Source organism: Cricetulus griseus (assembly GCF_003668045.3).
Source record: "Cricetulus griseus strain 17A/GY chromosome 1 unlocalized genomic scaffold, alternate assembly CriGri-PICRH-1.0 chr1_0, whole genome shotgun sequence".
NCBI lineage: Eukaryota > Metazoa > Chordata > Mammalia > Rodentia > Cricetidae > Cricetulus > Cricetulus griseus.
In genome coordinates, this window is record NW_023276806.1 from 263,922,950 (window position 1) to 263,937,218 (window position 14,269).

The 14,269-nt window shown below is 38.5% G+C and overlaps 1 protein-coding gene across 5 annotated transcripts in view; it reads right to left on the reverse strand.

Moving 5' to 3' along the window:
* Window positions 1–14,269, reverse strand: part of Pcdh15 (protocadherin related 15) — a 678,164-nt gene that overhangs the window by 139,840 nt on the left and 524,055 nt on the right. For all 5 annotated transcript variants that reach the window (XM_027394186.2, XM_027394188.2, XM_027394187.2 and 2 more), the window contains one exon: window positions 4,998–5,114. In XM_027394186.2, the coding sequence (XP_027249987.1) occupies window positions 4,998–5,114 (117 nt within the window). The remainder of the gene's footprint in view (window positions 1–4,997; window positions 5,115–14,269) is intronic.

Here is a 14,269-nt window from a genome sequence, read left to right on the forward strand (position 1 = left end):
GTTTTCAGTAACTTACAGTTCATGATACATTAACTATACCATATCATTATAATGCTACATAACATAAGCCCAGAGAGGCCATAAAAGCCAGAAACTTAAAATGCATTAGTAAGCCATTTCCAAACATTAACCACATTTAAACTGCCTCAAAAAACTTCCTTTGCACTCTCTTTCTTTTTACCTTCAAATCTAACTATATCCCACAGTCATTGAAAAAAAAAACATCAACTATTTCATGTTTTTTTCCATCTAGTTAAGTTTCTGAAACAAAGGGGATATGGGCTGGGCCATGTCACCTCAGTGTTTATAAGGCATTCATGGTGCAAGTAGACCATGATTGCATCTCTGTTCAGCTTTAGGGTGAAGTAAAGAACCTGTGATCTGTACATGCCTCACATACACTAGACTGTGGAGTCACAGTTGGCTTCTGCTGCATAGCTGGCAATAAAATGAATCACAACACAGGCTGGAAAATGAAGAGTGATGAAAAATAGATCAGTAAAGATACCAAAGGAAAAGAACAGATGAGCACACTAAGCAGAGGTAAAAACACAATTTTATAACATTTCTGGTTCTGGTCAGCTTTCAGTGCTGCATACAGAGCAAGCAAATAGCAAGTTATGGATCAAAATGGGATTACTCCTCTTATGAATTCACTGGCTATAAAATACTGCAGAACAACGGATAAGCTTTCTCAGAGGACCACAATCAGCTGGCGTTCCTGGTAACATCACAGAGTTTTAATAAAACACAAGATACTCATCATAGAAATCAAATACATGGCCATCTTTTCTCCACTGTAGAGATCCGTAGAGGTACCCTGAATGGTGAGGATAACTGTTAAAGACATCTGTACAAACACTGCACAAAATCACTCCTTGGTGGTTTATCTAAATCCAGAATTGCCAAGTCTCATGTCGTCATAGAAGGATATGAAATTCATCACACTGGTGACTACTGTCTCATTATTCCTTCTGAAGAAATATTGTGAGATTGCTTACTGTTCAGGAGTAGACTTTAAGCCAATTGCTATTGATAATTTACAATCTTTGGATGGGGATTTTATTTCGTAATTCTCTAAGCCTATGATTTATTTGAAAATAAGGAAGTTTATGAGTTGCTAGCATTAAGGATGCTCTCATTAGTGCCCTATTTAATGAGAAACTGATTAATCCTAAAATACAGGAAAGGGAAGATTACACTAAGGAGTTGAGTTTCTGTGGGCTTCCATGCTTCACTTCTTAGAAATCGGTGAACAGCCAACCTCACTTATGTATCCCAGTTGGTCCATGGCTGTGTGTTGACAGAAGACATTTAATTTTAATACACGTTATATAATAGGTTAATTTCTAACCCTTCATACAAACAGAATCCCATGTGATGAGTTTGGAAGTTTCAGAAAGAATCAAGATATGTGAATGGAAATTACACTTACAGTTTTGTTTTGTGAGAGTTTGAAGTGAGAAGTCCCTAGTGAGCAGAAAGAGAAGGTTAGCAGTTTTTTTTCTCCCAGAAATCCACATCCCCTCAATTCTGTGTGAGCACGTAATGTCAATCCTGCCATCTCAGTAGAGGGGAAGAGAAAAATCCCAGCAGTGTCGGGGTCCTGGAAGATTGCTCCTCCCTCCAGAACACTTTAATTTTACACAACATGCATTTTATAATTTTTAATTTATATTCAGAAACAGTGTTCTCTCTGGCTTTGAGACTGCACTCAGTCTCCACATTTGATACTTCAAACAGTTTGCTATTACTACTTTATAGTTTAAAATGTGTGGTTCTCACTTTCCTCAAATCAAACGGGATGTCTTGACCAAGACGTGGTAAGTCTCTAAACATAAAAGTAATTTCTGAATAGCAATGATGCTTAAGATAGGAGAGGTCAGAAGCTGTGCTAAGAATAAGTATGCATCTTTCTTGAATTTCAGTTTTTCAGTGACCTAACTGAAGCTTGGAGACAGCAAATCTTCTGAATATCATGTATAGCTACATTTCTGAGGCTCTTGCAAATTGGCCAACACTGAAGAGCACACAAATAAACATTAATTTATCAATTTATTACATTATGAAAATGTTTCATAGCTGATTATTATGTACGGAACAAATAAAAATGGAGTGAGTTTCCTACTACTGAAGAATTTGATTTAGAACAGAGGTCACCAATAAACATTTAGTACTATATTAGGCAGTAATGGCCTCAAGTACTGATGCAGATAAAGGGACAGAGTCTCTACAGATAATAGATTAAAATTTTATCTATTGGTAAATGTTTATAACCTCAGGAGGGAAAAAACATCGGACAAGCACATCTGTAAAATACATGGTTTTATGAAACCAACATCAAAGTATAAGAACAAAATTACAATAATTTAAAATTACACACATAACACTTTTCTTTTGAAAATTTCCTTGGATTTGGGTTACTATTTTGCACTGGTGTGGATGCATCCGAACTACAGGCATCTTCATTCAAGGGAACAAATCTGTAGAAATTTGTTAAAAAGCTAAACTCCAAATAATAGCTATTGTGAAACATTGCTAATCCTTTAAGAGTGGAAACTTGAATCAGAAATTTGTACCTAAATGCAGCAGCTGAAGCCAACAGGCTCAGCCAATGGGATGTTCTGAATCTAATCTTTAACTGCTGAAAAGCTATCATCATCATCATCATCATCATCAATTATCAGATGCTTCAATAATCGCTAAAGAACCAAGGGTGCAAACTACCAGTTTCTTCCACAGGAATGTGGACCTGGGACACTTTTAAAAACAACTTCAAATCAGGAAGGTCGAGTTGGGGGAAGAACATAGAAGGAGAGTTAGGAAAGAGATACCTTAATCGAGGAAGCCATTATGGGATTAACGAGAAACCTGGCACTAGGCAAATCTCCAGGAATCCACAAGGATGACCCCAAATAAGAATCTAAGCAATAGTGGAGAGGCTACCTTAAATGCCCTTCCCCTATAATGAGATTGATGGCTGCCTTAAATGCTAACATAGAGTCTTCACCCAGTAGTTGATAGAAGCAGAGGCAGAGATTCACAGCTAAGCACTGAGCCAAATTCCTGGAATGCAGTTGTAGAGAAGGAGGAGTGATGAGTAAAGAGGCCAAGACCATGCTGGGGAAACCCACAGAAACAGCTGACCTGAGCAAGTGGGAGCTCAAGGACCCGAATCTGACAGCTGGGGAGCCAGTATAAGACTGAACCAGGCCTCCTGAACATGGGTGTCAGTTGAGGAGCTTAGGTAGTCTATAGGGGCCTCTGGCAGTGCAACCAGTATTTATCCCTAGTGTATAAATGGGTGTTGGGAGTCATTCTCTATGGAGGGATACTCTCTCAGCCTGGATACGTGGGGGAGGGCCTAGATCCTGCCCCAAATGATGTGACAGACTTTGATGATCCCCCATGGGAGGCCTCACCCTCCCTCACATGGATGGGAGGATGTTGAGGTAAATGGGAGAACAGGAGGGAGATGGAATGGGATTGGTATATAAAAATAAGATTTTCTAAAATTTAAATAGAAATTAATTAAAAAAAACTTTAAAGACTTAAGTCAGAGACTTCTTCTAGGAAAGGAAACAACAGAGACCATTGACCAAGTCATCGTTTCTCAACCCCATGAGGATGATCTTACTGTCAGGTACCAAGGCTGTGCATGCTAAAAGCAGATGCACTAAGACTTTGAGTGCCTCATACAGAAGAACTGGAATATTTGGTCACTCATCACGTATACTCTTAAACTTAATGATATCCTAAGTTCTTCATTCACCAAGCATACTTTGTTCTAATTTCCAGCTGTAGTTCTACCTTGTCTGATTGTGAGTTTCTTGACAGCAGAAACTGATTAGCACAGTGGGCAGTTGGAAGCAGGTGCTCATTGTTATGGGTGTGCCTCTGGGTCACAGTGGACAATGTACACTGGGTGTTTGTTGCTGTTGGCGTGTTCGCAGATAGGAACTTTTGCGTATTTCACAAGTGTGACAAGCCAGTTACAAAAATGTTTTAATGCATCAGGGAAGGTGCTCTGGAGATAAAGAATGATGCTTCCAAAGTCAACATATTCTTTTTGTTCCGATGTTATAGTCACAGGAGACTTCATACAGCTTGTTGCCACTGGAGCTAACATTTTGTGACCACCATTGACTTTTCATTAAGTAAAAATTGGTTTAGAAATACTATGCATACTAGCACTAAAACTAATTTTTAACTTGCTTATGATTCAAGACTTTAATTTTTGTGACTTTTCAATTATAGCTTAATATGTTTGTGTTTTCTAGATTCCATTAGTAGCACAATTTCACTTGAAGTAAAAATATAAATCTTTAACAGTCTGTTCAGAAAATAAAAAAAAATAACAGTGGAAAGCGTTGTAGGTTTTATACAGAGCATTTTATATTGGTACTATTACTTTAAAGTTGTATCAAATGCAATAATTTAACAGCATTAAGGAAAAATTTCTTTACTTCTGTTGTAATAATGTATTAGTTGAAAGCCCTCTCTCTCTTGATTGGCAATTTGAGATGTTTTGAAAGAGGTAAATGCTCTACATGGTTAAAGAAAACTCCTCTAAATATATTTGAAAGGAATACTGAGATTTCTGTTTATAAAAATGCAATCTCATGTTATACATGGGCTTAGCATTTTCTTACAAAATGGCTGTGCACAAATAAAACAGAAAAGCATGAACGTGAAATCCTTCCCATACAAAACAGAACTCAGATAAAGACTCTGCATGATGGTGAATGTTTCCAAATGCAAACAGTTTTGCATGATTTTATCATTTGGGCAAAATAATTGTAAAATAGTAAAAAATTTGAAATCTATGTAAAAAGCATATCATCAGCTATCTCACTTCATCAGTGGTCCAGGTAGCTGTGTAGGTAATAAGTAAGAACTCCCAAAAGGAGGGGAGGGTTCTTCAAGGTCTCCCTGATTTCGTGGGAACTGGGTGCTTTCTCACTCAACCCAGCTCATTGGCCAGTGTCTCTACTTACAGGAGGATCTGCATCTTCAGCATAAACCGTGGTGATTGGTGTCCCCTTGACAGCGTCTGGAGCCACCATCCCCTTGTAGATGCGTTTGCTAAATACTGGAGGGTAATCATTCATGTCCTGCAAAATAGAGATGAGAATTTGGTGCTGTAGTCAAGATTAGGGAAATGGTTAGGTTGATCCAGCTCTTTATGTCAACTAATCTATCTATCATGGCCAGCTGCATCCTCCCACTTCTATTGATTTCCCAACTGATACCCCAGACACCCCTGATGTCTATGATATCAGCTGGAGACCACCCTCAGAATATCACATGCTTTCAAGGCCCAAGTGGTGCTTGGAATTTGCCTCAGAATATTCCTAAAGGTATGATTTAAATTCTAAACATTGAAAACATGAAGAGAATTTCTTGTATGGTGTGAATGTTTGAGTGTCCATGGTGCCAGTTGAGCATGTGTGTGGAGTGTGCGTGTATATGTTCACATGTACACTTGAAGGCTAAAGGACAGCTCCAGGTGGCATTCTGTGGCTGTTCGAACCTCTTGTTTTGAGATGTGGTCACTCACTGGCCTGGAACTCACCAGAAGGCTAGACTGCCTGGTTTATGAGTCCCAGGGGTCTGCCTGTCTCTGCCTCTGAAGAACTATACCAGTATATGCCACCATGCCCAGTGGTTTTCTTTTCTTTTTCTTCTTCTCTATCTCTCCCTTTTATTCTCCTCCTCCTCTTCCTTCTTCTTCTGTGTGGTTTCTGGGTCTCAAACTCAGGTCTTCATATTTGCAAGTCAATAACTTTACCCAACAAGCTACCTGATCACCTAATTCCCCTCAAAATGTTACACACAATAGAAACAGAAGGCTCATTGCCAAACTCTTTTTATTAGGCTTCAATAACCTTGGTACCCGAGTCACACAAAGACACAACTAAGAAAGAGAAGTACAGACCAATATCCCTCATGAACATTGATGCAAAAATACTCAATAAAATACTGGCAAATTTAATCCAAGAACACATCAGAAAAATCATCCACCATGATCAAGTAGGCTTCATCCCAGGGATGCAGGGATGGTTCAACATATGAAAATACATGAGTGTAATCCACCATATAAACAGACTGAGAAAGAAAAACCACATGATCATCTCACTAGATGCTGAAAAAGCCTTTACAAAATCCAACACCTCTTCATGAAAAAGGTCTTGGAGATATCAGGAATAACAGGAACATACATAAACATAATAAAAGCAATATACAGAAAGCCAACAGCCATCATCAAATGAAACTGACAGAAACTCAAGGAGATTCCTCTAAAATCAGGAACAAGACAAGGCTGTCAACCTTTCCATACCTCTTCAATATTGTCCTTGGAGTTCTAGCTATAGTAATAAGACAACAAAAGGAGATCAAGGGGATACAAATTGGAAAGGAAGAAGTCAAGCTTTCACTATTTGCAGATGATATGATAGTTTACATAAGTGACCTGAAAAACTCTACCAAGAAACTCCTACAGCTGATAAACACCTTCAGCAAAGTGGCAGGATACAAGATTAACTCAAAAAAAACCTGTAGCCCTACTATATACAGATGATAAAAGACTGAGAAAGAAACATCACACTTTACAATTGCCACAAACAACATAAAACACCTTGGGGTAATGCTAGCCAAACAAGCCAGAGACCTGCATCGCAAGAACTTTGAGTCTTTAAAGAAAGAAATTGAAGAAGATACCAGAAAATGGAAAGATCTCCCATGCTCTTGGATAGGTAGGATCAAAATAGTAAAAATGGCAATCTTGCCAAAAGCAATCTACAGATTCAATGCAATCCCCATCAAAATCCCAGCACAATTCTTCACAGACCTTGAAAGAACAATTCTCAACTTTATATGGAAAAACAAAAGACACAGGATAGCCCAAACAACCCTGTACAATAAAGGAACTTCCGGGGGCATCACCATCCCTCACTTCAAGCTCTATTATAGAGCTATAGTCCTGAAAACAACTTGGTATTGGCACAAAAATAGACAGGTAGACCAATGGAATGGAATTGAAAACCCTGATGTTAACCCACACACCTACAAACATATGATTTTTGACAATGAAACTAAAATTATACAATGGAAAAAAGAAAGCATCCTCAACAAATGGTGCTGGCATAACTGGATGCTGGCATGTAGAAGACTGAAGATAGATCCATATCTATCACCATGCATAAAACTTAAGTCCAAATGGATCAAAGACCTCAACATAAATCCAGTCACACTGAACCTTTTAGAAGAGAAAGTAGGTGGTACCCTGGAATGAATTGGTACAGGAGACCACTTCCTGAACATCACATCAGTAGCACAGACACTGAGATTGACAATTAATAAATGGGACCTCCTGAAACTGAGAAGCTTTTGTAAGGCAAAGGACATAGTCAATAAGACAAAATGGCAGCCCACAGAATGGGAAAATATATTCACCAACTCTACATCTGACAGAGGGCTGATTTCCAAAATATACAAAGAACTCAAGAAGCTAGTCTCCAAAACACCACTTAATAATCCAATTAAAAACTGGGTACAGAACTAAATAGAGAATTCTCAATGGAGGAATCTAAAATGGCTGAAATACATATAAGAAAGTGCCTAACGTGAGTTATTGAAACGTTACATTCTGGACTTGGCATAGGTGTGGTGCATGCCTTTTATTCCAGCACTTTGAAGCAGTGACAGGAAAATCTCTTAAGTTCTAGGCCAGCCTGGTCTACAGAGTGAGTTCCAAGACAGCCAGGACTACACAGAGAAAACCATGACTCAAAACTAAAAAAAAAAAAAAAAAAAAAAAAATACCAGGAAATTAGATAAGATGATGTTTTGTTATTTGTTTTGAATATCTTGCATACTTAATGTGACTGTATGAACAAACTGTGTTCTATGATTTGATGTTCATTCTTATGAATATAAAACAGTAAAGGGGGGAGGTAAGGGGGACTTTTCCCTGAAGCATACTACAGTGATGGTATTCATAATCATATATGCTTACAGATAGAAAACAGTGTTAATTTACTTAAGGGAAAATTTCAAAGCACCTTATATGTATCTAATTTCATTTTCACTCTGGTGGTTAAGATATACTGTCAGTCATTAATAGATATTTACTAAGTTATGCCCATGATAACTAACCACTGGATTCTATGCTCTTGGATACTCCAGATAAAGATATTCCTGTAACAAACCTCTCCCAACTGCCATTTGACCCATAAAGATAATGGTCCAGACAGTATTGACTTCGTCCAAACTGATATAATTATTTGTGAGAGCCCAAAATAATAAATCAAGTCTCCTGAGTGGAAGACTTACCTTAACCACCTTATCATTTAGGGAGAACTGTGTGTCATTTATTTCTGACTAAATAATGTTTATTACAGTGATTGCCTTAATGTTTGATTAAGCATTACATTCTGCATTGTTTGGGGGTGCTTCAGGTCAAACACATTTAGGAACTATGCAAATTTAGTTAATTATCTATTTTTCCTCTCCAAGGTAACTTTTCTCATTTGCTCTTAAATGAATATGGTAAAATACTCTATATATTTTTTCCAGTGTGTTCAGACACATCTTCTCTACCCAATGCTAGTTTGAAGTGCACTAAATGACCTATTACAAACTTCTCTTTTTGCAGAATGGCCGGGGTGTTTATGTCTGAGAAATGAGGCAAGATTTATATGCACAGTACAGCAGGCTGAATAAGAATAACCCAAAGGTATTAGATAGAAACAGTTCTCAGTCAGCAAAATTGAAAAACAAAAGGTATCATTTCCTCAGACAAGTGATGTTCACAACCTTTTTATAAAAAGAATGCTTCCTTTCTAAGTTATGGAGTATAGAATCTGCACTAGTAAATGAACTTAGAAGTGCTGGCTCTCCATATGGGCTGGTATAAAGAGATTCGTCTGGGGGTTCAGGTAGAGAAAATGGAGAAAGCATTTGCATACATACTGTCCACTGCTATTTCAAGAGTAGTGATTAATTTAGTGAGTGTATCTCATAACTGAAAATGGGAATCTAATTTGCATCCCTAAACTGTAACTTCTGTATGTTTTAAAAGGAGAGTCCAGCATCAAACTTTTAACCAGGTGACCTTCTACTGAGAAAATCCATGTTCTCCTGTGTAGTCTCTTCTGTAGCTATCCTTGCCCTCTGACCCAAGGAAATTCAAATTTTTGGAAAATTTCACTCTTTGGGGTAGGATATCAGGGTGTATTTTGTTTTCTGGTTGCATTTATTCAGTTCTTGATGATACTGAGAGCAAAGACCTTTTCTTTTTCTTTTCTGCTGAGAATGTATTTTCCCGATTCACCTTTGTTAATTCACAGTGGGTATTTTGATATCCACCCTCATAAAGCAATTACACACACACACACCTAAGGCTATAATAACAGAAAGCCATTACAAGGTTGCTTATCCTCCTCATTATTTTCGCTTGCCATTGACAATGTGAAGAATAAATCAATACAGTTATAATGTAGCAGTGTTTCTTTTGATGGCCTCTTGTACATATTGTAGTCTCATAATCTCTATTGTGGCTGAGATATGTGGCAGGTTGCCCATCATTTTCCCACAATGCACTGTTTTGGATGAGGCAGTTTATTGAAATGCAATGCCAGCATGCATAATCAATACTTCATTATATTTATGCTTCAGGGACATCAAAGAAAAACCACATATGACTAACTCTGTTTCCCCACGTGCTGTATTATGCTGTAATTTTATAAGTTCAATTCTCCCACTAGAGGGCCATATTGGCAAAAGGATGGATTCCTTCCTCTGCCCTACAGTTAATTTTATCATTAAAACCCATTATAGTTTGTTTCCTGTGGTTATATTTGTTGATCTGAACAAAAATTAGTTTTCATGTTTCAATAGAGCATTCTAAATGCTACCACGGTTTTCAAGTAAAACAACACCAGGCATCTCTCTCACTATGTTGTTCTTTTTTTAACCAGTAAAGCTTGTAATTTGAATCCACACATCCTGCAAATAAAATTGACCTCAAGATATTGTTAGCTAGCTGGAAGAAAATACAAGTTTCATGTGTTCATTTTCAAAATTAAAGGCTAAAATAGTCACAAAACAATTTTTTTCTTCATTCAGACCAAAGAGTAGATTGGGAGAATGATTTGAACAGCATTCCAGGATGCTATGAGCTAGCTGGCAAGTATATAAATGAATAACAAGTTGAAAAAGAAGCACACAAAAATGAAATATAAAGAAATGACAAAAATGTGATGCTTTTTCAGCAATATGAATCAGTTGTGGTCTAAATCTCTTTCAGTTCTGTTGCCCCCGCTTCCCCAAGAAGACACAGTGTTGGGAAATCGTGGAAAGGGCAGCCTTTATGCTTCTGCCATTCTGTTCGGCACTGGCACGATTCTGTAGCACTATCTGGCCATCATGCCCATCTCCAGCTCTTCTTAGTCAAGCACAGTTGGCTCTACTGTCTGTGCCAATTCTCTTCCCGGCCACCCGGCTCCATGTCAGAGCTGTCACACTGGTGTTTCCTGTGGGATCAACTGGTCTTCTCTCTTTTTCTTGCAGCATTCTTGTGGTATGCTTTCTGACTCTTCTCATCCCTGCACTCCCGGGTGTACAGTCAAAACATGCTTGCCTTTACACAAACGGCATCTTCTCCTGTTTTGTGTTGGGACTTTCTTAAATATAAATCAATTTCTCTAATACCCTCATAGTTTTAGAAAACTAAAATCTTCACTAGATGATTCTTAGCTGTTGATTGTGATGACTAATCTTGGTTGTCAACTTGCTAACTTTTGGAATTAACTACAACCCAAAGTTGGATGGATTTTTGTTCAATTTGAGTTAAGTTGATCTTCCTGAAATTTGGATCCTTGAGATGAGAAGACACGTGCCTTTCATCTGAGCCTTACCTGTTGTTGGAAACCTATATAAGGAAGCTTTTGCTCCTTGCCTATTTCCTCCTTCCCTTTCTGGCAAGTCTGATCCTCCACTGGCATTAGAGCCCATTCCTTTGGCATTCCAGTGTATCCTGAAGACCAGCTGAGACATCCAGCCTTGTGGACTGAACAAGCCAGCAACCAGCACTCCTCCTCCATGCCCTTTGCATCAGCTGTTCCTCCAAGTTCTAGTTCTGACTTCCTTTGATAGTGGGCTGTAATGTGGAAATGGAAACTAAATAAACCCTAACTTCCCCAACTTGTTTCTAGTCATGGTGTTTCATCACAGCAATAGTTAAGATACGCGTGTGTATGTGCGTGTGTGTGTGTGTGTGTGTGTGTGTGTGTGTGTGTGTGTGTGTGTGTGTGTGTGGTGTGTGTGTGTGCATGAGAGAGAGAGAGAGAGAGAGAGAGAGAGAGAGAGAGAGAGGAAAGAGAGATCCTAAGTTTGTAAACTTTTTGCTGCAGCGAAATATCTGAGAAAATTAACTTTAAAAAATGAATAATTCATTTTGAGTTACAGTTCCGTGTTTGAAGAGTATTATAGAAAAGCTTCATACTTCGTGGTGGCCAGAAAGCAAAGAGAAAGGACAACTTTCATATCAAAGACCCTCCCCTAGCCCTGTCTTCTATGATCTATCAATAGGTTAATCCCTTCATAAAGTTCGAACCTTTGGGGGCCAATCGGCAGTATCTCCCTCCCCAATACTACTGCACTACCCAACAAAGAACTTTTGAGAAATATTGAAATTCCAACCATGATATTACAGGCTTACACTTGTTATCATGGTTTAAATGAGAATTGAAGCTTGAAGGCTTTAAATTGCTCTCTTCTATGCAGCTAATAAAAAAAAAAAGACACAATGAAATCTGGTGAGGCAGACAGACCCTAAACCATTATCCTGATATCTGGAGGGAATGACAAAGGGAACTGCAAAATGCAATAGAACATTTTAGGGAAGAAGACCTGAATGGAATTTTCATTAAAAAAAATGAAGAGAGCCCTCAGATAACACTTAAAATATCTCTTTCTGAATGTAGGTTTTTTTTTGAACAATCCTCCAAATCTTTGCTATAACTCATTTGGCTTGAGAAGTTACAGATCTTAAACAATTGCATACTTTGAAAGATTTTATGAATGACATAGATAAGACAGAAAATGGGTAGGAGTTATATTGACATTTAAGACAAGTACCAAATCAATATTCAACCACCCAAAATTGTTGTTTTCTCTAAAATCTAAGATAGTTTCCTCAAATATCATTCTTGGGAACATTAGTTCCAGAAGAGGCTTCACAAACAGGACCAAATATTCTTACTGGTATAAAAAATGTCACTTTATTTCTTTGATATTCACAATTTATAGTAGGATTATATGAAGTCCTGCTGTGCAGAAATGCATTTGCTTTTATGTAGTCTAGTGTTTCCCAAAGTTACTTGTCTATGGTGTGTGTGTGTGTGTGTGTGTGTGTGTGTGTGTGTGTGTGTGTGTACACTATAACAGATTCCTGAGGGGACTAGTCTGAGATATTGAAGATGTAAATTGTAAATTGTTATTGTTTGGAAAACTGAATGAGTGACTTTAATCAAAATTTTCTGAGGATATACTAAGATACCAAACACGACAAGGACCATACAGTGTATAGCAGGTAGCTCCTCAGGGCAAGGACAGCAGCTGTGCTTGGATGCGATGCAGCTGGGACAACAGAACCTATGATAACTGGAGACAAGGACTTAGTAAGAATGAGATCTTGAGGTGACGGCTGGTGTTGGACTTGAGGTAACTGAAGAGGGACTAGAGGTGATGGCTAGTGTTGGGCTTGAGGGAACTCCTCTAGTCCCACCTCAGTGACCTCAAGCCCAACACCAGCCGTCACCTCTAGTCCTACTTCATTTACCTGAAGTCCATCACCATCAGTCACCTCAAGTCCATCATCAGCTGTCACCTCAAGTCCATCATCAGCTGTCATCTCAAGCCCAACACCAGCAGTCACCTCAAGTTCAATGCCAGTGGTCACTTCATGGTGGAGTCAATGCCAGTCCATCCCAGAGTAAGGAGAATGCACCGCCAGAAGGCCCCACCATCATCCTGCTTGAAGCCTACATTTATTTATTTATTTATTTATTTATTTATTTATTTATTTATTTATTGTTTTTTCGAGACAGGGTTTCTCTGTGGCTTTGGAGGATGTCCTGGAACTAGCTCTTGTAGACCAGGCTGGTCTCGAACTGAAGCCTACATTTATACCAACAAAGTGATGCCTTCATTTCAACTCTGCCTGTACCCCGATGTTAAGGACTCCAAGTATCCCCCTGAGGGCAATAAGATGGTCCATTTTGGTTGTTGCCAGGACTCTGCCATATACTGGCTCTGGCCCATCGTGAGGTCTCGTAAATGCCTCTCTTACTTCCCGTTAAAGAAGCTAGAAACAAGGACAACTCATAGTTGATGACTCATAGTTGACATGTTTTTTTTTTTTTTTTTTAAGACTGGATCTTCCTATATAGTCCGTTTGGCCTGATACTATGTACACTAAAGATGACCTAGAATCCATGGCTATCCTGCTACTTTCTACTCCCACAGGCTGGGACACATCCTTATAGAACTTACTTATTTTATTATTGAATTGAAAGTAGGGAATTGAAAGTAGGCTTCCTATGTGTATCCTAGGATGCCGTCCTCTTGAGTATAAGAGCCTCCTAGAACCATGGGATGAGTAGGATCATCTAACTTGACTTAGACGCTGAGATTTCAGCCACTCTACCTGTGTTTCCCTGCCAGCTGTATATAATTCTGCCCCAGCTGCACCTACATGATCTTATGGTCAAAGGAGCTCCCACAGAATTAAGAGCATTTCATGTACAAAGATTTGAGGCTGTCTTCTTTGGTGTTAAATTGAGACTTTCCAGTATGTCTGTGTGGTGGTTTGATCAGAAATGGCCTCCATTGGCTCATATTTGACTGTTTGGTCATTAGAGAGGCACTACTAGGAGGTATGTCCTTTTCAGAGTAGGTGTGGGCTTTGTTGGACAAACTGTGTTACAAGAGTTGTCATAGGGGAAGGGCCTAGACCCTGCCCCAAATGACTTGACAGATTTTGATGGGAGGGAGAAAGAAACTAGATCTTTTCTAATTTAAATAAAATAATTTATATTTAAAGCAAATGTATAAATTGTTTCCAATTTAAATAACATTTATGAGAAAAAAAAAGAATGAGATCTTAACAGCTTCATTCACTCCCATTGGAAGGGGTGACAAGACTTCTTTTCTTTCAATTAGGGGAATAGTGCTAATTGGTCACAGTTAGAGGGCTGTATTTATA